General features: G+C 34.2%; 10 protein-coding genes across 10 annotated transcripts; 8 read left to right on the top strand and 2 right to left on the bottom strand.

The window, feature by feature from the left end:
* Positions 1 to 236: 236 nt before the first annotated feature.
* Positions 237 to 1,829, top strand: Arl1 (ADP ribosylation factor-like 1). The gene is made up of 4 exons (XM_065351036.1): positions 237 to 394; positions 505 to 721; positions 802 to 913; positions 1,033 to 1,829. Exons 1-4 carry the CDS (start codon positions 391 to 393, stop codon positions 1,240 to 1,242), a joined length of 543 nt encoding a protein of 180 aa, XP_065207108.1. The 5' UTR covers positions 237 to 390; the 3' UTR covers positions 1,243 to 1,829.
* On the bottom strand, positions 1,032 to 3,228 carry LOC135836300 (histone H2A). The gene has a single exon (XM_065351044.1). The coding sequence runs from the start codon at positions 3,153 to 3,155 to the stop codon at positions 2,781 to 2,783; it is 375 nt and encodes a 124-aa protein (XP_065207116.1). The 5' UTR covers positions 3,156 to 3,228; the 3' UTR covers positions 1,032 to 2,780.
* A 1,061-nt stretch (positions 3,229 to 4,289) lies between these two features.
* LOC135836302 (histone H4) lies at positions 4,290 to 5,397 on the bottom strand. The gene has a single exon (XM_065351046.1). It carries the CDS (start codon positions 5,318 to 5,320, stop codon positions 5,009 to 5,011), a length of 312 nt encoding a protein of 103 aa, XP_065207118.1. The 5' UTR covers positions 5,321 to 5,397; the 3' UTR covers positions 4,290 to 5,008.
* Positions 5,398 to 5,846: 449 nt separating this feature from the next.
* LOC135836298 (histone H2B-like) lies at positions 5,847 to 6,328 on the top strand. The gene has a single exon (XM_065351040.1). It carries the CDS (start codon positions 5,907 to 5,909, stop codon positions 6,285 to 6,287), a length of 381 nt encoding a protein of 126 aa, XP_065207112.1. The 5' UTR covers positions 5,847 to 5,906; the 3' UTR covers positions 6,288 to 6,328.
* Positions 6,329 to 7,642: 1,314 nt separating this feature from the next.
* On the top strand, positions 7,643 to 8,089 carry LOC135834093 (uncharacterized). The gene has a single exon (XM_065347930.1). It carries the CDS (start codon positions 7,643 to 7,645, stop codon positions 8,087 to 8,089), a length of 447 nt encoding a protein of 148 aa, XP_065204002.1.
* Positions 8,090 to 9,939: 1,850 nt separating this feature from the next.
* Positions 9,940 to 10,430, top strand: LOC135836299 (histone H2B-like). The gene has a single exon (XM_065351041.1). It carries the CDS (start codon positions 9,997 to 9,999, stop codon positions 10,372 to 10,374), a length of 378 nt encoding a protein of 125 aa, XP_065207113.1. The 5' UTR covers positions 9,940 to 9,996; the 3' UTR covers positions 10,375 to 10,430.
* Positions 10,431 to 12,602: 2,172 nt separating this feature from the next.
* LOC135836294 (histone H3) lies at positions 12,603 to 13,128 on the top strand. The gene has a single exon (XM_065351037.1). It carries the CDS (start codon positions 12,664 to 12,666, stop codon positions 13,072 to 13,074), a length of 411 nt encoding a protein of 136 aa, XP_065207109.1. The 5' UTR covers positions 12,603 to 12,663; the 3' UTR covers positions 13,075 to 13,128.
* A 1,763-nt stretch (positions 13,129 to 14,891) lies between these two features.
* Positions 14,892 to 15,670, top strand: LOC135836292 (histone H4-like). The gene has a single exon (XM_065351035.1). The coding sequence runs from the start codon at positions 15,031 to 15,033 to the stop codon at positions 15,610 to 15,612; it is 582 nt and encodes a 193-aa protein (XP_065207107.1). The 5' UTR covers positions 14,892 to 15,030; the 3' UTR covers positions 15,613 to 15,670.
* A 1,103-nt stretch (positions 15,671 to 16,773) lies between these two features.
* Positions 16,774 to 17,754, top strand: LOC135836301 (histone H2A). Its single transcript, XM_065351045.1, has one exon. It carries the CDS (start codon positions 17,118 to 17,120, stop codon positions 17,490 to 17,492), a length of 375 nt encoding a protein of 124 aa, XP_065207117.1. The 5' UTR covers positions 16,774 to 17,117; the 3' UTR covers positions 17,493 to 17,754.
* A 2,460-nt stretch (positions 17,755 to 20,214) lies between these two features.
* On the top strand, positions 20,215 to 21,715 carry LOC135836291 (histone H1-like). The gene is made up of 2 exons (XM_065351034.1): positions 20,215 to 20,903; positions 21,645 to 21,715. Exons 1-2 carry the CDS (start codon positions 20,293 to 20,295, stop codon positions 21,667 to 21,669), a joined length of 636 nt encoding a protein of 211 aa, XP_065207106.1. The 5' UTR covers positions 20,215 to 20,292; the 3' UTR covers positions 21,670 to 21,715.
* Positions 21,716 to 23,066: the final 1,351 nt, after the last annotated feature.

Below are 23,066 nucleotides of genomic sequence, written 5' to 3'. Positions count from 1 at the left end.
AGTTTGGAGTTGGATACATTTTTTTTTTTATCGGTTTCAGTCAAATTTGAACCGTGAATCTGTGATCGACTGATCGATCAACGATCAATAAATCAAAAGCCAAAACCGAGTAATCAACGTAATCGTCAATCGGTTCGGAATTCGGACTTGAAAAAATTTGAAACTGGTCACGTAAACCGGAACGTAACTTCTGCCACTCCTGCGACATCTGGCGTCAGAAAAGCCAAAAAAATCAAATCTAAACAAAAAATATCAGCAGTTCGAGTGATTATGGTGATAATTTTATAATGTAGATGTGGAAGCGATTCGTTCATTAGTAATTTTCTCCTAAAAATATTGACAAAAGGAGGCAATTTTTGCATTTATTAGTTCGTAGCTCCTTTATCAACGATGGGTAAGTAATAATTAAAACTTTCAATCATATACGTATACCTTTTTTGACACTAATCCAATTTGAAAATCCACTCGATGAATAATAAAAATGCTCGTTTTCTATTTGTTTAGGTGGTTTGTTAAGTTATTTCAAGAGTTTCCTAGGAGGTCGTGAACTTCGTATTTTAATACTGGGCTTGGATGGTGCCGGAAAAACTACAATACTGTACAGATTACAAGTTGGTGAAATTGTAACGACGATTCCAACCATCGGCTTCAACGTGGAACAAGTGACATACAAAAACTTGAAGTTTCAAGTTTGGGATTTAGGTGGACAGACTAGTATAAGGTATCGTTGCATTTCTTCGTTCTTATTAATTTTGAGCCTCGATCAAATTCAGTACCTAATAAAGAGGTTTATATTTTCAGACCGTATTGGAGATGTTACTATTCGAACACAGATGCTATCATATACGTCGTCGATTCCGCTGATAAAGATAGAATTGGAATTTCTAAAGACGAGCTTTTTCATATGTTAACGGTGAGAATTTACACTTGAATTCGCAAACATTATTTCTTATCAACAACGATAGCAGTTATGTGTGCTGCAGCTTTCGAATACCTACTCGATGTTATTAATGAAAATTCATTCGATTGCAGGAGGAAGAATTAGAAAATGCTATTTTACTTGTGCTAGCGAACAAACAAGACATCGACGGTTGTATGAGCTTATCTGAAGTACATCAATCATTAGGATTGGATACGTTAAGAAACAGGACGTTTCAAATATTCAAAACATCAGCTAAAAAAGGAGAAGGTCTCGACGAAGCGATGGATTGGCTGTCGAATACCCTACAAAGTCGAAAATAATCTTTACCAATTATTTTCAAGGATTCCTGTTGTAGTTTCTTTACGATATTGCATTCGTGTCAGTGAATATTTGAAAACTCGCGAAATGTTCGTTTCAGTAGATGATAACATATCAGAAAATAGCTCATACCACGCATAATAAACGGGAAAAAATATTTCAATAAGCGTACAAATCATCGCTACCTACAAGTTTTATATAACTACGTAAATTTCGCACTGTTGCAAGAAATGAGTACTACTTTTATAGCATTTGTATTTTGTAATTATGTTTCAAGCCTTAGAATAAGTTGTGTAAATAATGTGAAAAATGTTTTGTACAAAAATATTTCGTTTGTAATTTTATTTAGATGAATGTGGTAATGTACGTTCAAATATGTTATGTACTTTTTGGTACCTAATGAAATATTTTATATTGAGATTCCTAGTCTAATGGCGAATCACCGATGTATTGTTTCGATAATAAATCAATATTTTGTTGACGATTGACTGATCGTAGAAATAATAGGACTCATTGATTGGGGTGCTCGAGGTTATCAAACAATTTATTATAAATATCTGCAATAAAGAATTTTATTTTTCGTTTTTCATACGGTTGTGCCTGTGTGTATCCATTGTAACTGAGAGGAGTAAAGAGATATGTGTACTTTTATTCAGCTGAGGGAATATTTCACGTCGTAATGTTTATGTAAGTACTCGTATAATAAAATATTCATTTTTTGAAACTACATAATTGGAATGGATGGTGAAAAAAAAACAATGCTCAACAGGATCTTTCTGAAACGATCATAAGTACAATGTATCGTGTACGTTGCGTTGCAAGTACTTAGACAAGGTTTCGAACTGGGTAAAAACAAAATATGAAATATGAAAAATATGAGTTAGATTTATTTCAGATTATATAATACTTCAAAGTGAAATTTAATGAGGAGTGTAAGGGTTAAGGGAAATTGAGGATGAATGAATATGAAAGATTTGTTAGCATTCTGCACAATAAATAAAGTCTCTCTCTCTCTCTTACCACATTAAAATTGGTACATTATGGGAGTCAAGAATTAGATCGATTAAAATGAAAAATTGGAAATTTGTCACTTCAAAAAAAATTGAATGTTCTTTCATTTCAATTAAACTATCATATTAAAGAACTAGAACTACAACTACATTCATCCTAGGAATTTTAATTATTCCAATTTCCATTGTGCTTTAAAACCAATTGAAAGGTTATCCTACGTGTGTGTATTTTTACTTTTTCGCACAAGAGGTTTGGTACTTTTTGTAATAATGACGAAAGATTAATCTTTATCGTTCTATGACGAGTTTGATTACTTTGAATCTAAAACATTGATCTATCTCGCTGAACAATGATTAACAAGAGAATGTTCGAAAGTTCGATTGAATGAAGGATCTTATCAGCTGAACATCAGTTGAACTAGCATAATCCAATAATTTTAAACGCTTTACCATTTTACACATAAAGTGAAGAAATTCAAATTGTTGGCCCTGAAAAGGGCCGTTTTAATTGAATTTTCAAGCTTAATAACTTAAGCTTTCTTTTCGGTTTTCTTCGGCAAGAGAACAGCTTGAATGTTCGGCAACACACCACCTTGGGCGATGGTAACACCGGACAACAATTTGTTTAATTCTTCATCGTTTCTGATGGCCAATTGAAGATGTCTCGGGATGATACGAGTTTTCTTGTTGTCACGAGCGGCATTGCCTGCCAATTCCAAGACTTCGGCAGCCAAGTATTCCATGACAGCGGCCAGGTAGACTGGAGCACCACCTCCGACACGTTCAGCATAGTTTCCTTTGCGGAGCAGTCTGTGGATACGACCAACCGGGAACTGTAATCCGGCACGAGACGAACGAGTCTTTGACTTTCCCTTTACTTTGCCACCTTTACCACGACCAGACATTATGGTTAATTTGAAGAACGAAACGTGTATATCACAAATGAACAAGTAGAAGATACTGAATGATTACTGTAGAGTTGACGCAGTTTATATATAAAAACACGTAAATATCACGAGCCAATCACAGAAGAGTGTATCATGAACTGAAATACTATTGGTGGAGAAATAGTTTTCAATAAAGATCTTTATATATACGGAATAGAGTACTGCTTAAAGTGGTTTATAAACCTCTTGTTTTGTCAGTGTTGAATTGCCAATTTCGAGTTGATTTCCTGAAATAATCGATGAAACAAATTAAAATTCCATAAAGTGCATATTGAAATGGAATAATAATTGATACTTATAGCTCATACATAAATTTGTTTTCATGCCTGAATCATTACAGATCTTTATGTACGAGTATTTCATATTACTCTTCGTCATTCTGATGTATAGCGATCATTTTGGCCTGAATTTGCTCGAAATATAGGTACATACATATCTAGGCGTTGTTGAATACATACATACATTGTGTAATTTAGTTATTCAAGGCTCAAAAAGCACAATTCATTCAACCATTACCTACGAAACTTTCTAAAGGAATTATCAATCTTTCAAAATAATAGTAGATTTTTAAATGATACAGAAGTTTTACTGTTAGTTTTTTCACTAAGCAGTTATCATATTATTTATATAATATTACTGGGTAACTTCTATGGTATCTTAAAATTTGAAGTAGTGTTCCTTTTTTTAAAGAATAATACCAGTTCGTCAGAGGTACTCTAACTTAGTTATTAGAAGTATTTCGTGATGAAACTTTTTTTCTACAAGGGGTTTTGTATCTGATGCACCGACATCGTCGGTTAATCAATTTTTGAAATTTGAATTCGTTTATAATGTACTCGTATGAATCATGAAACTCAAATTCTTGTTGAATTGAAATAGAAATGAGTCTTTTGAAATAAATATCATGTTATGCAATTGAGACTTGAGTTGCCTAATACTAATCACTATTCAAGTATTTTGGAGTATCATCACATCACAATATACCTACTTTGCTACTTTAATGTTTTTCAGTTTACCAATTACCAAATTCATAATAAAAGAAAAGAACTCTCAACGAATTTTTCAACACACAACACACTCTAACAGAACTAATGATCTTTGCAAGGTTTAATCATAATAGTATGCACAAATATAAAACTTTTACCTTTTTCAGAAGAAAATGATGAATAATGGAATATCATTAGTGGTGTGGGCGGAGGAAAAACTACCGGAGAATAACCGGTAGTTTTCCCAAAAACTACCGAAAACCTCCTACCGCTTTAATTTGTTAGGTAGTACCGAAACTACCGGAGGAAAAAACTACCTACCGGTTGTACTATTTTCATCAAATTTTACCAAAAATGAACGTAAAAGTGCCTAAATTCTCGAAAAAAATGAGCCAAGATTAATTTGGCTAACTTTTTTAGACATTTTAGGCTACTTTTGCGTTATTTTACACGATTAAATAACATCGTTAATTATTCTGTTCCAAAAATATATAATTCAACATTCACTTTATGCGTTTTAAAAGCTGTGAAAAACTACCGGTTATAACCGATAGTTCCTCCGGTAGTTTTTCAAAATCTCCGGTTGTTTTTTTCAGGAGGTTTTTTTCCTCCGGAGGAAAAAACTACCTGAAACCCACACCACTAAATATCAATATCATCATACCAAGCTAACATTACATAATATTGTAACGTAATGTAATTGAAATAACAACACAGTGTATCATCAAATATTGAGAAGAAATTATTTTGGTGGCCCTGAGAAGGGCCGTTTTAATTAACGGAGATTTCAAAAGAACATGGGGTTTTAGCTGGTCGAACGCTATCTTAACCTCCGAAACCGTACAGGGTTCTGCCTTGACGTTTCAACGCGTAGACAACATCCATGGCGGTGACGGTTTTCCTCTTAGCGTGTTCGGTGTAGGTGACAGCATCACGGATGACGTTTTCCAAAAACACTTTCAGAACGCCTCGGGTTTCTTCGTAGATCAAACCGGAAATACGTTTGACACCTCCACGTCTGGCCAATCTTCGGATAGCAGGTTTGGTGATACCTTGGATGTTATCACGCAACACTTTACGATGACGTTTGGCGCCTCCTTTGCCCAAACCTTTACCTCCTTTACCGCGACCAGTCATCTTGCTTCAGTAAGTAGAACGTTACAACACAGGAACAAGAACAGGAAACTATGAATACCACCTTACAAAACGCACGCGTATTTATATAAAAATGAAATGAGAATCCTGTTCTCTCATTGGTTACGACTTGGACCAATGAGCGAACGAGTTTTCATTGTTGATTTTTGGCGCGTTCTGAATAAAGTAACGTGTACGATTTAGCCAATCAGAATACAGCTCGTACTATTCAAAATTGAATTCGAAAATAAATCCTTCGTAGAACAGTAGATTTTTCAAATTTTTAATTATTTATTCACTGCTTCGATAAAAAACCTAGTTATGGAATAACAATTTGATTTTTAGCATAAAATTCGATTATTTGACAACGAATCATCTATCATACATGCTTTAGAAAAACCACGTTGTTTGGATATTAATAATAGGCAAATAACGTTGTTTTGATAGTAGCATCACGTTTATCATGTAGTCGTTTTCTATTGGTGGATTAGATTTGAGGAAAAATATATAAATAGTGAGAATTCGAAGCAGAGTTTATCATTCGCTTTTTTGTTCGACTTGAATTCTACGTGTAGCAGTTCTCGTTACAATGGCTCCTCCTGCGAAAAGTTCCGGTAAAGCTATCAAGAAGGCCGGTAAGGCCCAGAAGAATATCAAAAAAGATGACAAGAAGAGAAAACACAAGAAAAGGAAAGAATCGTACGCCATCTACATTTACAAAGTGTTGAAACAAGTCCATCCAGATACTGGAGTCAGTTCCAAGGCTATGAGCATCATGAATAGTTTCGTGAATGACATTTTCGAAAGAATTGCCGCCGAATCTAGCCGATTGGCCCATTACAACAAACGGTCCACGATCACTAGCCGGGAAGTTCAAACAGCTGTTCGTCTATTGTTGCCTGGAGAATTGGCAAAACACGCTGTTTCCGAAGGTACCAAGGCTGTAACCAAGTACACGAGCTCCAAGTAAATCAACTGCAATTGCAGTACATTAAAACGGCCCTTTTCAGGGCCACTAAAATCATTTCTTCTCAATGTGAATGTGACATGTTGGTAATTGGAATCGTCAACTCAACTCAATATGGGCATCGAGTTTGAGCATATTAGTAATTAGTATGAGTGAAGAGTGAAAACTGAAAACGTTGACCGTATGCCGTATGGTGCGTATGGATAGGGTCGACGAATGAAAAGTAAAAGTAGTATAACACTGAAATGAATAGTGTGTTGATTTTTAAAAAAAATCGGTTCTGTATTTTTCATTTACATATTTTTTTAATGATTTCTTTGATTCGATGATTGTTTTTTGAAATTTCTAGATTTTCTAATACGGAATTTACAATTAATGAAAAAACAGCAATTTCTAGTGTCATTTCTATTCTATCATTTTTTCGATTTTAGCAGAATTTTTGAAAGTAATTACTAATTTCACGATTTTTGTCTTTCTCCCCTTTTATTTCAGATCATTTTCAACAAATTTCCTTGTATTTTTTGGAAAAAATGGAATCTGAACCGAAAAAATCGGTCGATCAAAAAATCAGCAAAAAATCGATTATTTGAGGCCAATTTTATCGTAGTTCGATTGATTCGATTTTTAATCGACACCACTACACTGTAATGAAGAAAACTCATCCGAGGTCTAGGCCCACGGTCCCACACTAGATAAATTAATGAAGGGAAAAAAATCTGAATTTGTAAAAAAAGAAAAGAAGTCTCATAATTTTGAAGGCTTTTTGTTTTAGGGATGTTCACTTGTTCAGTGAGGCGTGAAGATATTTACGTAGAATGCAATTTTTGATAATAAGTAGGTTACGTTGTCGTAAACACGCATAATTTCAAGCATTGTATTCACTAGGGGTTTCTTTTGCTCGTCATTTGGACTGACCATTTACAAGTATTCTGAAATATCGACTACTTTTTCAAAAATTGATTTATCATGATGATAAAAATCAACTAACTAATCCATGGTTTTCCCGTATGTTTTTGATTGCAAACTGCGGGAATTGCAGCTCTACCTGTAGGTGGTTCAACCAATAAGATTTCGGCTTATCTTATCTCATGATCATGTTGAAACATTTTTAGGTTGAATAATAACAATCATTACGATTATTCGGTTCAATTTCTCAATATTTCCACCATACGTAATCGAGTACAATTGTCCGCGTGATTTCAAATTCGTCGTCCGCCTTGAAAGTGTGTTGAAAAGAAAATTCATAATACTGAAAAATTCGCGTTTCACTTGTTTTTTTAATTTTTTTTTTTTTTTTTTAAATTACCTAGTGTTCACATTTTCATTTTGGAATTGGGTTAATCGCTTCTCTATTCGAAATGGCTCGTAGAAAAAATCCTCCTCAAAGATCGCCCACTCAGTCGACATTGACATCAGAAGGAAGTGGAATCTTTGTTCGTAAGCAGGTCCGAAAGCCCGACAAGCCCGGCAAGCCCGCACGTAAAACCGTTCCTGATCCTCAGCTCCCGAAACACCGCAGATATCGTCCTGGAACAGTTGCCTTGAGAGAAATTCGTAAATATCAAAAAAGTACCGACTTATTGATCCGTAAATTACCTTTTCAACGTCTAGTTCGCGAAATTGCCCAAGACTTCAAGACCGATTTACGTTTTCAAACATCGGCGGTTTTGGCTTTGCAAGAAGCTGGCGAAGCTTATTTGGTTAGTCTTTTTGAAGATACAAATTTGTGTGCCATACACGGCAAACGTGTGACAATCATGCCTAAAGATATGCAAATAGCGAGAAGACTTCGTGGTGAAACCTAATCGACTCGTGTGACATTTTTTTTTTTCAATGACAATTGTATCGGCTTAGCTTGAGACAGCAAACGTATAGGTTGAAATTTCCTGTATATGAATCGTAGGTATCTGTCGACGAAATCATGCATCCAATGGATTATGACGAAACTGTGTTACTAGTGTTCTAGAAGTAATTTTCAAGGCGAATAATGACCAAAGCTAACGTATCAGCTGGAAGTAGAAACGAGATTCCGGAGCAGCATAGATCTATCGTTTTTTAAAATACAGATTGAAAACGGTCCTTTTCAGGACCACCTAATGAATTTCTTCGCAACTTGAGATTTTACACGGTTGATGTAGCAAAAAATAGTGATCATTTGATTGCTGAATATGCAATCTACATACGTGTGTGTTTTGCTGAAATAATATCGCAAAACTGACACCAATTTTGAATATTTCGTATCAGCCAAGTTAACAACTCAAGTACTGATATTAACGCTGCAAAAATACGTGAAAATTATGAAGTTGAAGTTCCTTCGTAGAATAAAAAGTATTTTGCCAACGAGTAAAGCATCATGAATCCATCATCATCGTTATGGTTTTATTATCGCTAATAAAAAGAAATATGCTCAAGTTTTGATTAGTCGAACGCAGCTCCGAGCTTTCATTAAGAGAACTTTTTATTTTGGTAAATAGATAGAAATTGAAATACTTTCAAAGCGTCATGTAAATTCGAATCGAAACAATATTCAAATTATTCAATATTCAATCAATTGAATTTTACTCGAGTCTTAGATCTGATAGATCTCAGTATTTATGTTACGTTACCCAGCCTGTTCAAAATGTGAGATGTCAAAAATATCCATTTCTGATTGATTGAAAACGTTTAACAAAATTGACTACCTACTTCAATTTTCGCTTACATAAATTGTCACATACTAGTCTCGTGCTTTATTAAAGAAGAAGGAATGAATTTTTTTGGGTAATTTTTAATTATTACGGTACATTTTACATTGAAATAAATACGTACATAATACTGAATATGTAAGCACGTAAGCAGAAGCACTAATAGAATTAGAATTACGAGTAAGTACGTCACATTTGATATGATTCATGAAATTCTCGTTAAAACTGATGAACTGTGAGCTAAGGTCATGATTTTTTTTCGAAATAGACTCGCTCTCTAAAAGCTTGACTCACTAAAATATATCATAATTTATTATTATTACAAAACCACCCAAAAAAGTTATGAAATTATCTAGATTGACGAATTATTAAATAAAATTGGAATTGAAGCGAGAAATGATAAAACACCTGTAAGAGTGACGATTCCATCGATAGCTAACATAGTTTTTTAAAATTTACCTCAACCTATGTAAATTTAGTCTTGTTTTGCAACGATATCGCTTTAGCCGAATTTTTTTAATCACAAGATGGACAGAACGAGGATGGTTAATAAATACAAAAACCAAATTCAGTTTGTTAAGCTCCAAAATTAATTCCTACGAAAATTTGCAAATATGTTCACAGTGTTGTGAATTCAAGCTTCGTAAGTAATAACCAATAAATGATTAAAAATATGGAAATCATGATGTAATTGATAAATCGTAATTTAGGTATTCAATTTGAATTTTTGGTAAATCATTAATTAAAAATTAAAATCTTCTCGATGAAATAAACGATAATAATGTCAATAAAAAAATACCAACAAGTAACCTGAATTACTGAATTTTGATTGCTCGAAACGTGTGTTTTATAAAACAACGTTACGCAGTATGGTTTACCCGATGATTAATGCGAACTGAAATACTACGTTCTGATTGGCGCAGCGAAGTTCACGATTTCAGATATATACCGCGGTCCGCTTTCACTTCGTATCATTTTACGTTCGTTCTGTTGCGCATCAATTGTGTTGTTCGATTAACTAATTTGCAATGGCTCCGCCCAAGAGTGTTGGTAAAGCTGTCAAGAAAGCCGGTAAGGCCCAAAAGAACATCAAGAAGGATGATAGCAAGAAAAAGCACAGGAAAAGGAAAGAATCCTATGCCATCTACATCTACAAAGTCTTGAAACAAGTCCATCCCGATACCGGTGTCAGCTCGAAGGCCATGAGCATCATGAACAGCTTCGTCAACGATATCTTCGAAAGAATCGCTGCTGAAGCCAGTCGTTTGGCTCAGTATAACAAGAGATCCACCATCACCAGTCGGGAAGTGCAAACGGCTGTTCGTCTTTTACTCCCCGGTGAATTGGCGAAACACGCTGTTTCCGAAGGCACCAAGGCTGTAACCAAATATACCAGCTCGAAGTAATTTTGTTTTGGAGATGCGAAGCGAATAATAAAACGGCCCTTTTCAGGGCCACCAAACATATTTCTTCTCGATTGTGATGCAACATTGTTGAATTGTGTGATGAGATCAAAGATGAGGTATTTAACTACTTAGTTGATATTCGTAAATAAATTGAAACAATTTTTTTCATTTTTATAATTAATGTAGCGTAATGTTTTTGCTGGATTGGGGTATCAGAATTTTTTGGGAAGTGAAGTTGTGCTTCGTACTGTTTTCAAATTTTAAATTCTAACTTATACGCTCCTCAGCACGAAAACAAAGTATGCAAAAATTCAAACTTCAGTTCTTCTTTTTGAAAAATTTTCAATTATGAGAATGAAAAACGCATACGTGGATCGATTTTCTATTTAAATTAAAACTGGAACTTACGGTTTCATTCGTTCTGTTTCTAGTAAAATTTCAAGGTTTGCGGAAAATTTACCCATTCTGAAATTATTAAATTTTGATAAATCTTAGATTATCCACGTACTCAGTACTTCTCTAATTACCATGAATGGAATTTTTTCGTTCATTTTTCTACTTATCGAATTTCGTTGATTTGTAGAGTTTTTTTGACGTAATATTGAGGTAATTTTTTGCTCTCACATTTTTCTATCGAATAATTCTGTAATTTTCGAAGAATTTTTCAATTTTAAACCGGCCACGTCAGCAACATTGTTTTTATTACAAAGAAATGCAACACAAAACGAAATAAAAAGCACAGAATATGAAACAAAAAAGTTTAATCATAATATTGCACGTTGTTGATCGTTGAGTTTTAATGTAAAAAAAAAAATCATTATTCTCATACCAATTAATACGATGCTTTTTCTGCTGAATAACGAGTAACGAATACTCAATCTGAACAGCAGATAGATATTTATCAAATTTCCATTTGTATTCTGTGTAAATGTATCGAGTTGAGGTGCTATTTTTTGTAACTGAAATTATTTTTATATACCCAGTTGTGAGTAAACTACGTATTAGATTAGATTCAATTCAATGATCGAAATCGAAAACTTGGCTAAATTTTTTTTCCGGTTGCAAACCATCAGCCAATTTTCAATTATAGTTGCATTGCGTACATTATTTATAACGTGTAGATAAATTTTTTACAGTGTGGTAATCCAATTATCATCAAATTGAATTACGATCACCATTTTCAAGTACAAAGTACACGTAAATAAACCTCAAAAGTTGTTCAGAAGATAGTGATTCGTGTTTGTATTGAAAAGTACGAGTAATAAATTGTATTGTGTTTCAAACTCGTCTTTAATCAAAAAATATTGCCAAAACCATAGTAATATGGGATATTAAAGCATAGATCTCAAATTATTGGAAATTAGCAAAATTTGAAACTTGTACATACTTTCACTAGATCATTAAAATTGAAAAATCAGGAATTCAGGGCGCAGAATGCGAAACAGATGAATTAAATTTTTAGGTAGGTATACACTCGTCACATTACCTTGCTGTGCAATGCAGTTCTTACGAGAATTGTCATTTTTGTCAGGTACGTTACGTAAGTAAAATTTCAAAAAAATTGTTCGAATTGTTAATTTTTATTTTTTAATGCTGTTTATTCACTTTCGGTTAGTAAGTAAATCTGAAATACAACTTCACTTCACTCGATAAGAAAAAAAATTGAACAACTAGAAGGTACAAGGTAGAAGCTGAAGTTATGAATTTATTGAATTTACGATCGAACTGAAATGTAAAACATTTTATCGTATTCATAAACAGTATTTTTTAAAAATAAAAAAAATGAAACGAAAAACCGTTAAAAAAGCAGGTGTTTGACGCGTGGAACATTGCAGGGTTTAGTTTAGGTGAAAGCAGAGGTAGAGAGACCGGAGAGACGGCGACGAAAGAAGCAATGTCATTGGCTAGTTTGAAAATAACTTCGTTACGGACTGAAATAAAAAAATTCGATAATAACTGTCTTAACGCAATCGATGATCTGCTAAACTTCGAATTCCAATCGCAATTATAATTGTGAATAATAATTTATCATACTAATAACAAAAAATAATTAAATTGTTCCACAATTAATAATTATCATATAATAAAACAACGTTAACCACATTCCCTCCCAACAGAAACGCGATTGGTCGATTCGAAAATAACCGCCAGCCAATCATATTCGTTGTTTTCGAACAGAAAGACCGGTAAGTGTATAAATACGGCGGTTCGTTCCTTCAACATCATTACTTGTTTTTCGTTATCTAAACATTCAGTCGTGTTTTGTCGCTGACTTTTCTACAACCAGAAATGGCTCGTACTAAGCAAACCGCTCGTAAATCCACTGGAGGTAAAGCCCCAAGGAAGCAATTGGCCACCAAAGCTGCCCGTAAAAGCGCACCAGCCACCGGAGGCGTGAAGAAACCTCACAGATACCGTCCCGGAACTGTCGCTTTGAGAGAAATCCGTCGTTACCAGAAAAGTACCGAATTGCTGATCCGTAAATTGCCCTTCCAACGGTTGGTTCGTGAAATCGCTCAAGATTTCAAAACCGATTTACGTTTCCAGAGCTCGGCTGTTATGGCACTTCAAGAAGCCAGCGAAGCTTACTTAGTTGGTCTTTTTGAAGACACCAACTTGTGCGCCATCCACGCCAAGCGTGTCACCATCATGCCAAAGGACATCCAATTGGCTAGAAGAATCCGTGGAGAACGAGCTTAATTTACAGTATTCATAATACTTTCCGAATCAAAACGGCCCTTTTCAGGGCCACCAGATTCATTTCTTCACTTTATGATTAACACGTTGTAATATTGAATGGTTAGTTGAGTTTGTCTCACTAACGTACTTTAGTGACGAAGTAACACGCTGATGAGTGATAAGGAAACACGTTTGAACGATGTTTCGCCTAATTTTACCGGATTATTCGTTTCTCGCTCAAAAAGTATCAAATACAGCCAAGTATCGATTCGATACTCGATAGTCGTATGTTCCTGCTTAAAAAACGTTTACGTACTAATAGGTACAAAATTAATAATTATATAATTCAGTATGAAACTTCCGAAAAAAATACCAATTTTAGTCATTTAGAACGCCAAAAAATACCAAGTTCTAAATTATTTCCCAAAATCTTCATTACAAAATGAATTCATGATTTCATGCTCAATATAATTCCATGTAAATTGCTACGTTAAATGAATTCGCTATGATAAATATTGCATGCACAAGATCATAGGCATAACGAGTGGTAGATACTCTTTTTTCATTCAATAATGCTATGATCGTCAATTGAATTGTGAACCCTTCTTAGGTTTTCGGTTCAGTTTTGTCGTGAAAAAGCTAGTCTGAAAAAATTATTATGTGATGAGCAAGGAAATGAAAATTCATCGTACCTAGTTTTACCTTACCGACCTAATGGCTAATCTACGTTTTTCTACGCTAACAGAAAAAATCGAAAAGTTCTCTATCGTTTTCACTCTATTCATCTTCAGTTGAATCGCATTCTTTCTAAAATAAATGAAACTAATTATCTATGTGGCGTTCCGCTAGCTTGGAGCTCATTTTGTCAGCCAAAAATTACAGAGAAAAATGCATTTTTATATAGATGAATCAAAATTTACCCCAAAATTTCATTGCGTTTTTCTGCTCACTGCACTGAATTGAATCTGAAATGTGGTCGATTACGTTTTTTTTGTTGTACTTCACCTCAAATAAGGAAAAAAATTCTCACCATAGAAATATACGCGAGAAATAGCATAAAAAATCAAAAGATGGAAATTACAATTTTTTCATTTTTCACAAGTTTTTGAAAAATGAACTTTGGCTATTCGATTTTATCTTCGAAAAGCTGCTCAGTGATTGGCTGAAATGACGAGCAACCGAGCGACTAAATCAAAAAAATGTTGATTTGGTAACTAGTTTCTCGTTATGTAGCTGAACACCTTACTACCACATGGCAATAATAAACTTTCGATCATATGGGTCTTTTGCTAGCGAAATGTCACCTAAAGATGAGTAGTGTTACTAAACCCTTTCACCACCGACCAAAATATTAGGAGATATTCAAAAACAAAACACATTTGAGCTTGAACATCGAAGGAAATTTTATGAAAATTTGATAGCGGAATATACATTACATGAATTGATTGAGTGCATTGTACGCCCAAACTCCCAAGAATCGACTATATTTTAGAAAAAAAAATTGATATTGATGTCACAGATTACCAATTTAACGCATAGTTTTCTTGCGGAATTCTGCATAATTCAAGTAACCAATCATGACACGAGTGATGAGGTTTTTCGAATTGCGTGGTAAAAATAATTAGATAATAATATGTAGTATGCTTTACTAGTGGCTTTAAAATGTACGATCATTTTTTTTTAATACGAAGAAATGAGAAATTGAAATTAATTGATCGTGAGTATCATTATCATTTTGAATTTTGATTGAAGGGACAGCGAAAGTGTTCAGAAAAATCGACCAACAAAAAGTCATAGTATCATTTTTTGATTTATAAGTATAAAATTGAGCTAAACTTTCATGACTTCAGTGTCGAGAGAAAAAATTTTGTTTCAAGTTCGTTTTAAAAATTGAATCTTCATAATATTATCATCATCGTCTTCCTAAAATTAGGGAAAGGAAGAATTCAATTTGAATTCCATAAAATTAACCATAAAATGATCCTTGATCATCATCAGCCAATCAGAGCGCTGAACGCATTCGTTACTCATGAAACTCAGAACTGCGTTCTTATTGGTCAATATCCGTTTACAGTAAATGTTGTCTTTTTAATGCGAATCCGTCCGTTCATTGGTTCGAAGTTGAACCAATCAGAGAGCAGTATTCGTATTTCATTTTATATAAATACCAGCGCTTGTAGTACCGTAATCATTGTACTCTTCGTTTACGTTACTGTTTGTGTCGTGTTTACTGTTTCGCTTGTCAAAATGACTGGACGTGGTAAAGGTGGTAAAGGTTTGGGAAAAGGTGGCGCCAAACGTCATCGTAAAGTTTTGCGTGATAACATCCAAGGTATCACCAAACCCGCTATCCGAAGATTGGCCAGACGTGGTGGTGTCAAACGTATTTCTGGATTGATCTACGAAGAAACCCGAGGCGTTCTGAAAGTGTTTTTGGAAAACGTCATCCGTGATGCTGTCACCTACACTGAACACGCCAAGAGGAAAACTGTCACCGCTATGGACGTCGTTTACGCTTTGAAACGTCAAGGCAGAACCTTGTACGGTTTCGGAGGTTAATTTCGCCACTTCAGCTTCTCTCCACCAACTCATCAACATCAAAACGGCCCTTTTCAGGGCCACCAAAATAATTTCTTCTCAATATTTGATGATACACAGTGTTATTTTGATTACATTACAATATCATGTAGTGTTAGCTTGTTATGATGGTATTGCATTATTATTATTCATCATTTTCTTCTGAAAAGGATGAAGGTTAATAAATGTGTGAATAATGTTAGGATTAAGCCTTGCGAGGATCATTAGTTAGTGTGATGAAAAATACCAATTCAATTTCTTCATAATTTTATTATTCGTTGAACGCTAGTTGAAATAATGATTGATGAACTATGAAGCGATGAAAAACTTTATTATATAATTGATAAATTTCGAAGTGAATAATCCATAACAAAAATTCTTATCTCGTAATATACAGTATATGTTGAGCATAGATAGATATTACTTTACTTTTTCCAGCAGCTACTCTAGTTTCAGTTTCAAAGTTAGACCTAACTTGAACTCCTTGAAAATTTCAGACATAACTTTCGAAGTCAGTACATATAATTCATTCATAATCTCTGAAATTATTTGTCTTATTAAACTATTTCATTACATTTAATAATATGATAGATTGAAATCAGAATTTGGAAACTGGAGACTGCAGGGAGTTGATAATCTGGAAGAAAAAGTTGAAGATTGAATTATTGAATTTTGGTTTTTAGATTTACAATTCCTGTAATTGTGTTAGAATTTGAAATCCATTGCAATTTTCTCTATTTATTCATTATCACGAATTCTCGATCAAGTGCCTATTTTATATTCGTTTATTTCGTTTGTATTGAAGATTCCCATTTCTGTGTGACCCTGCTGAAGTGCTTTGATAATGCACTGTAACTTGTCATTTCGATGCATTAAACAATTTAAAAACTTTAAAAGTTGCAAAATAAAACTTGCGATGTAATTATTTACATCGATTTCAACCTAGCACTGTATACGATTCATAATGAAGTTGGGTTTGATTAAAAACTGAAAACACAGACATTTGCATAAATTTCAAACTTGAGCCTATGCTATAGCGTTGTCATCGTCATATCTATATTCATGGAACATGTGAATAGAATGTATTTTCATGTCCTTTTTGTACCCACAAACCTAGTAAATAAATGAAAGAACAATTAATTTTTTTTCGTTTTACTAAAAAGCGAAGGTATTTACACTCTAGAATGTGCTGCTAACGAAAGTATTGATAATCGATATGGTTTAAAAATAAATTAATGCCAATTTTAAACTGTTCGAGATATTAGGAATAAAAACCGTTTTAATGCTGTACTATAATTGATACGCTTAACGTTGTTTTGTAAAAAATCTGTTTGCGCGAATGACAGCTCAGATTATATAACGCTGTCTTTTGATTGGTTCACAGAATTCGTCGTTTTTGTATATTAACTAGATGTTTCATCCCATCATCATTCAGTTTATCATACTTGTTCCTGTGTTAGTACGTTTGTTCCGTGAAATCAAGAATCATGTCTGGTCGTGGTAAAGGTGGCAAAGTGAAGGGAAAGTCAAAGACCCGTTCGTCTCGTGCCGGATTACAGTTCCCGGTTGGTCGTATCCACAGACTGCTCCGCAAAGGAAACTATGCTGAACGTGTCGGAGGTGGTGCTCCAGTCTACCTGGCCGCTGTCATGGAATACTTGGCTGCCGAAGTCTTGGAATTGGCAGGCAATGCCGCTCGTGACAACAAGAAAACTCGTATCATCCCGAGACATCTTCAATTGGCCATCAGAAACGATGAAGAATTGAACAAATTGTTGTCCGGTGTCACCATCGCTCAAGGAGGTGTGTTGCCGAACATCCAAGCTGTTCTCTTGCCGAAGAAAACTGAGAAGAAAGCTTAAGTTGTTAAGCTTGGAAATCCAATTAAAACGGCCCTTTTCAGGGCCAATAATAATAATTTCTTCACTTTATGTGTAAAATGGTAAAGCGTTTAAATTATTGGATTATGCTAGTTCAACTGATGTTCAGCTGATAAGATCCTTCATTCAATCGAACTTTCGAACATTCTCTTGTTAATCATTGTTGAGCGAGATAGATCAATGTTTTCGTTCGATTCAAAGTAATCAAACTCGTCATAGAACAATAAAGATTAATCTTTCGTCAGTTTCGTCATTATTACAAAAAGTACCAAACCTCTTGTGCGAAAAAGTAAAAGTACACACACGTAATAAATAACCTTTCAATTGGTTTTAAAACACAATGGAAATTGGAATAATTAGAATTCCTAGGATGTATGTAGTTGTAGTTGTAGTTCTTTAATATGATAGTTTGGTTGAAATGAAAAAACATTCAATTTTTTTTGAAGTGACAAATTTCCAATTTTTCATTTTAATCGATCTAATTCTTGACTCCCATAATGTACCAATTTTAATGTGGTTGATCGTAACAAAATAGAAAAATCGATCCCATAAAATGATCAACATTATTGTTAGATCGAAAGCATGATCGTCGTTTCTTACTTGTGACTGTGATTACATTACACCCATGAAATTGATAATTGTATTTTCTGAAAATAAATCAGTAGGTAATACCTACCTAAGAATGACGACTAACTAAAGAAATGATACATCTTTGAAAATTAATTTATGATGATAATTGATAAGTTTATGTTCAGAGTTAACAATTAATAAACATAGAAATAGAGTGTCACTGAAGTTACATTTTCAATGATGAAATGAAAGGAATATCGAAATGCTCTCGTATCGTACACCTCGCGGCCTAGCTGATTAGAAAAAAAAATGTAAAAAGAATTTCTGCAATGCTTTAGCTTATTTACAGAATTCGTTTGATTAGGAATAAAATTACATAAGTAGGTTCAATTCAATATTGAATGTGAATAATTATTTCAAGCAGGGCTGCAAATCTAAAACCGAAACTCAGCCCAAAACCGTTTGAAACCCGTCATTTTTTTTTACGTATTTTGCCCCTAAAAATGGCGCTTTTTCCTCTATTTGTTGGGTCTGTTGCTATTTTTGTAAATTGTCTGTTGTTTTTTTTTGGGGGGGGGGAAAGCAATCAAAGAAGTACTTACCTTACTTGAAATCTTTCCGTAACTAGTTCTAGAAAAAAAAGACTGAAAATTGGCATAGTATCCGTTTGAAATCAAGAGAGAATTCGAACCAAAACTGGCACGAAACTCGTAACTTTTCCACACTTACACCCAACCCAAAACCCAATTTTTTCAGGTGTTAGTCCAAAATCTGACCCATGACCCACGACATTAATTTCTTTCTCCAAGTACAATGAGATAGTTACTCATCAGATTTATATTGTCCATCATCTTAGAAACACATTTCGCGAAGATCTCGAAAAATAAAATCTGAGGTGAAAATCATAACTCAATAAATGCAGATTTCGACTCCTCTCCTTTACGGTGATTTCAAAAATTCTAAGATGTTAAATATTACAGAAAACTAGCGAGAAAAAATTCATGTAATTTCGTTCAATATACGATAAAATAGAATTAGGCTATAATTTCTTTTTCTTCTATTTCTCTCTAGCGCCAATTACCATATTATCCTTCCTGCGTCTTGTCAACTTATTCTTCTTTATTTTATTTATATTAGTATGTATCAATGCGATTACCTGAAATGATAAAATTACGATGATTGCTCATGAAAAAAAAAACACACGTTCGAGAAAACTCAAAAATGCAAGAATTAGCTTTATTAAATTACTTATGCGATTTCAGCGAAGATTGATAAGGCAATAGAACAAATAAAATTTTGAGACCTCAGGTTTTGAAAAATTAGTCAAATTGGGTCGAATATGAATATTTGTTACAATTTTTACTCGCCTCATTTCTCTCGATTAATAAAATTTCACAAAATAACGGAAGTAAAATTCTTCACCTACATAAATGTTTTGTAATAACAACGGGAACTCGTCATACTTACAAGCGATTACGAGTCGAATTTGAAATAAAGTGCGCTGCGAATTATTTTCGGACTATTATTTCTCAGATTTATAATAGAATATAATTTCTTCATGTTTGATACGAATTTTAAAAATTTCAAACGCTAAAATACGAAAATATAAAAAATTTCCAGGTAATCTGTGTAGCTTAACGCACGCAAAAATTTGTTCTCGACTGCTCCAAGAAATAATTTTTTTCTCACACTTATATGCCTGTTACAGAAATACTTTTTGGATATTTCAATTCTGTAAGGTTTTCAGATCCACTAAAAAAATAATTCGAACATATTTCACGATTAATTAATTTAATTAAAAGGTTTTTATTCGGAAGTACCAATACTTTGATCTCGACTTGTCCACAAAAACTACTTTTAAACAAACGAAGGTCGTGCCAAATGCATACAAATTGGGTATAATTTTAATCATCAATGTTCGAGGTACGCAAATAAAAAAAAATCAATAATATTTATTCATTTTACAAAAGGAAATAATGAAATAAATGAAGTAGTAAAGCACGAAAAAAGAATTTTCGTAATTCCAATAGCGGGACATGATAAAGTGTCTTCGATACGGTATTACTTTGGCGCGGCGCGCATGAGGTCTTCACTACGGTATTACTTTTTACTATATATACGCTCGTCAATCTCAGTTCTAGTATTATTGCTCTTACCGTTCTATCGCATTCATTTGTGTTTTTACGTTGACGTGAAGAATAATTCTTTCAACATGGTTGAATCAACTGCTGAAACTGTTCCCGCTACTCCCGTAGCCGCTTCGCCGAAAAAGAAGAAGACCGCAACCAAGGCTAAGTCCGCTGCCGCCAAAACCGCCACTCATCCACCCACCGCTCAAATGGTTAACGCTGCCATTAAAACTTTGAACGAGCGTGGTGGTTCATCTCTCCAGGCTATCAAGAAATCAGTCAGCGGAACTTATAAAATTGATGCCGAGAAAGCCGCTCCTTTCATCAAGAAGTACTTGAAAAGCGCTGTAGCCAAAGGTGCCTTGATCCAAACCAAAGGCAAAGGTGCTTCTGGTTCTTTCAAATTAGCTGTTAAAGCTAAAGCTGAACCCAAGAAAAAGACCGCCGCTCCCAAAAAGAAGAAGACCGTTGCCCCGAAAAAAGAAAAATCCGCTGATGCGAAACCGAAGAAAGCCAAGGCAACGCCCAAGAAATCACTCGCTAAAAAAGCCGCCAAACCTAAAGCTGCATCGAAGCCGAAACCTGCCACTACTCCGAAGAAGGCTCCCAGCAAGGCCAAACCTACCAAAGCTGCTCCGGCTAAGAAACCAAAATCGCCTAAACCCAAAAAGGTAGCAGCGAAGAAACCAGCAGCCTAGAAGAGCAGCGGTTAAATGCAGGACAGCCTGAGTTTTTCTGACATTTTTTTTTTTCTTATTTATGCTGTTTTTACTTTTTATTAGATAACGAATCGTTAGTTTTAGCAGATTGCTGAGTTTTTTTTGAGTAAAATTTTAGTGTTGGCCTTAGTGTTGGGGGGCGTTGTGTCCGCTCACCTCGGCTTCGCCTCGGTTGCGCGGGTCGCTTTGTTGTTCATACTATGTCTGTTAACTTCCCTCGGCCTTCGGCCTCGGTGAGTACAGTTTTTTATATACAACCGCTGTTTTCGCTTTATTCCAAGGGGATGTCGGTGTGTCACCTTTTTCGCTTCGTACCAAGGGGATATCACTACAAAAATAAACAAACGGCTCGGCTTCGCCTCGCCTAATTCGGCATGCCATTCGAAAAATAATACTAATAAATTTATTCATTGTTTGTAAGCAAAAAAAAATAATTTAATTACTTTTTCTGTAAAAATTCAACTCGTAAAAATTAAAATCGCGAAAAAAAATTTTGAAAAAATTTCTGCCCAACGAGGGAATCGAACCCAGACTTCTTGCACAGCGATCCGTTACCATAGCCAAGCGCTACCGGAGCAGCTTGCAGAAATGCGTTTTACAACGCTATTCATGTTGCTCTAACACGTCGAAAACTACCCCCCCATGCGCATACACGTATACGCGTACGTGTATGCGCGCTCGCACGCTCAGGCGGTCCTGCATTTAACCGTTGCTGCCAAGAAGACCATCGCGAAGAAGTAAATGTTTACTTGTCATCTTAAAACGGCCCTTTTCAGGGCCACAAAAACTATTTCTTCTACAATTTGAGTTCTACACGTTGTGTTTGTGACTGAATGAAAATTCAAAATTGAATGTGATTGTAACAGAGTTCCTCCGTTCGAGTAAATAAATAGAAAAGTCGTCTAAGTAAGTGGCATGATATTCATTCATTATTCAATGAATCTTCTCTTTGAAATTGCAAGTTACACTCGCTTTCCTCAATTTCTCTGCGAACGTAACCTCTTTGGTCTTTGCCAAAAAAAAACTCGCGATTCTCACATTTCTTTTAAAAAAATTTCAATTCAAATTCAAGTAATCATCAATCAGTCCGTCAGTCGTCTCTTGAATTTCTCGTAACAAAAACTTACACTCTTGAATCTTGATCAGTTGTATTTAGTTGGGCCTATTTTTTTTTTTTTTTTAAAGAGAAATTTGAAAGAAGACTGTTCGGTGATTACTTATTCAATATCTACTTTAGAAATTGAATAATTTTTTCTATAAAATTCGAGAAGCGTGATTTTTTTAGTAAAAAAGTTACTTTCGCAGCATCACATATGAGATTTGAAAAATTGAGGAACAATTTTTCAATGAAATTAATTATTTATCGCTCAAGACAGTTTTTTAAAAAATCCTGCAGTAAGATTTCTGAAATTTGTACTCACATATCATGAAAATTTTATATAGATAAAACGAACCTCATTTTTCTTTTGAAATTCCTCTTTTCACTTTCAAATGAGTTCAATCTGTTGAAAACGATACCAATATTGGAATTTTAGTCAGAATAAAAAAAATTTCATTTTCAAACGAGAGTAATACTTACACCTAAATTCATTTGTTGGTCCGAATACATTTGATTTAGAAACTCATCCACTTTTCTTTCAAAATTTTACTGTCTCAAAATTATAACACTTGATTTTTTTTCAAAACTAAATAGTGTAAAATGAGTTTTCTCGCAATATTTTCGAGAACATTGTATGTAAAAACATTAGGTATCTACATATAAGTGATATCGTTACCATTGAAATTGAAAATAAAAGGAGCATGCTGATTTCATCGTAGGTAATGCTAAAATTTCTTCTGTTTTTGGACATGAAGAATTTCTCATAATCAGTTTGAAATATGAGTAATAAAATAATTGCAAGACTTGGTCATGTATTTTGATAAAATAATTCGTAGTATCGAGCAATTTCAATATGAATAATCTTTGTGTTTTCAAATTCAGCTTTCTGATCCAGAATCGAGAAAATTTTTCAGCAATAACAATAATTGTAGAGACAAACTAAACTTCAAACCTCATAAATTAAATCCTCTTTATATCAGAAAGAAAGCGGGCTAACTAAGGTTGTTTTGTTTTTCGAAAAAGAATTTAGTCGATAGAA

The sequence above is a fragment of the Planococcus citri genome, chromosome 2, assembly GCF_950023065.1.
Source record: "Planococcus citri chromosome 2, ihPlaCitr1.1, whole genome shotgun sequence".
In the NCBI taxonomy this organism is placed as follows: domain Eukaryota; kingdom Metazoa; phylum Arthropoda; class Insecta; order Hemiptera; family Pseudococcidae; genus Planococcus; species Planococcus citri.
The sequence above is the reverse complement of the archived record's forward strand: the minus strand, read 5'-3'. Positions and strand labels throughout refer to the sequence as shown.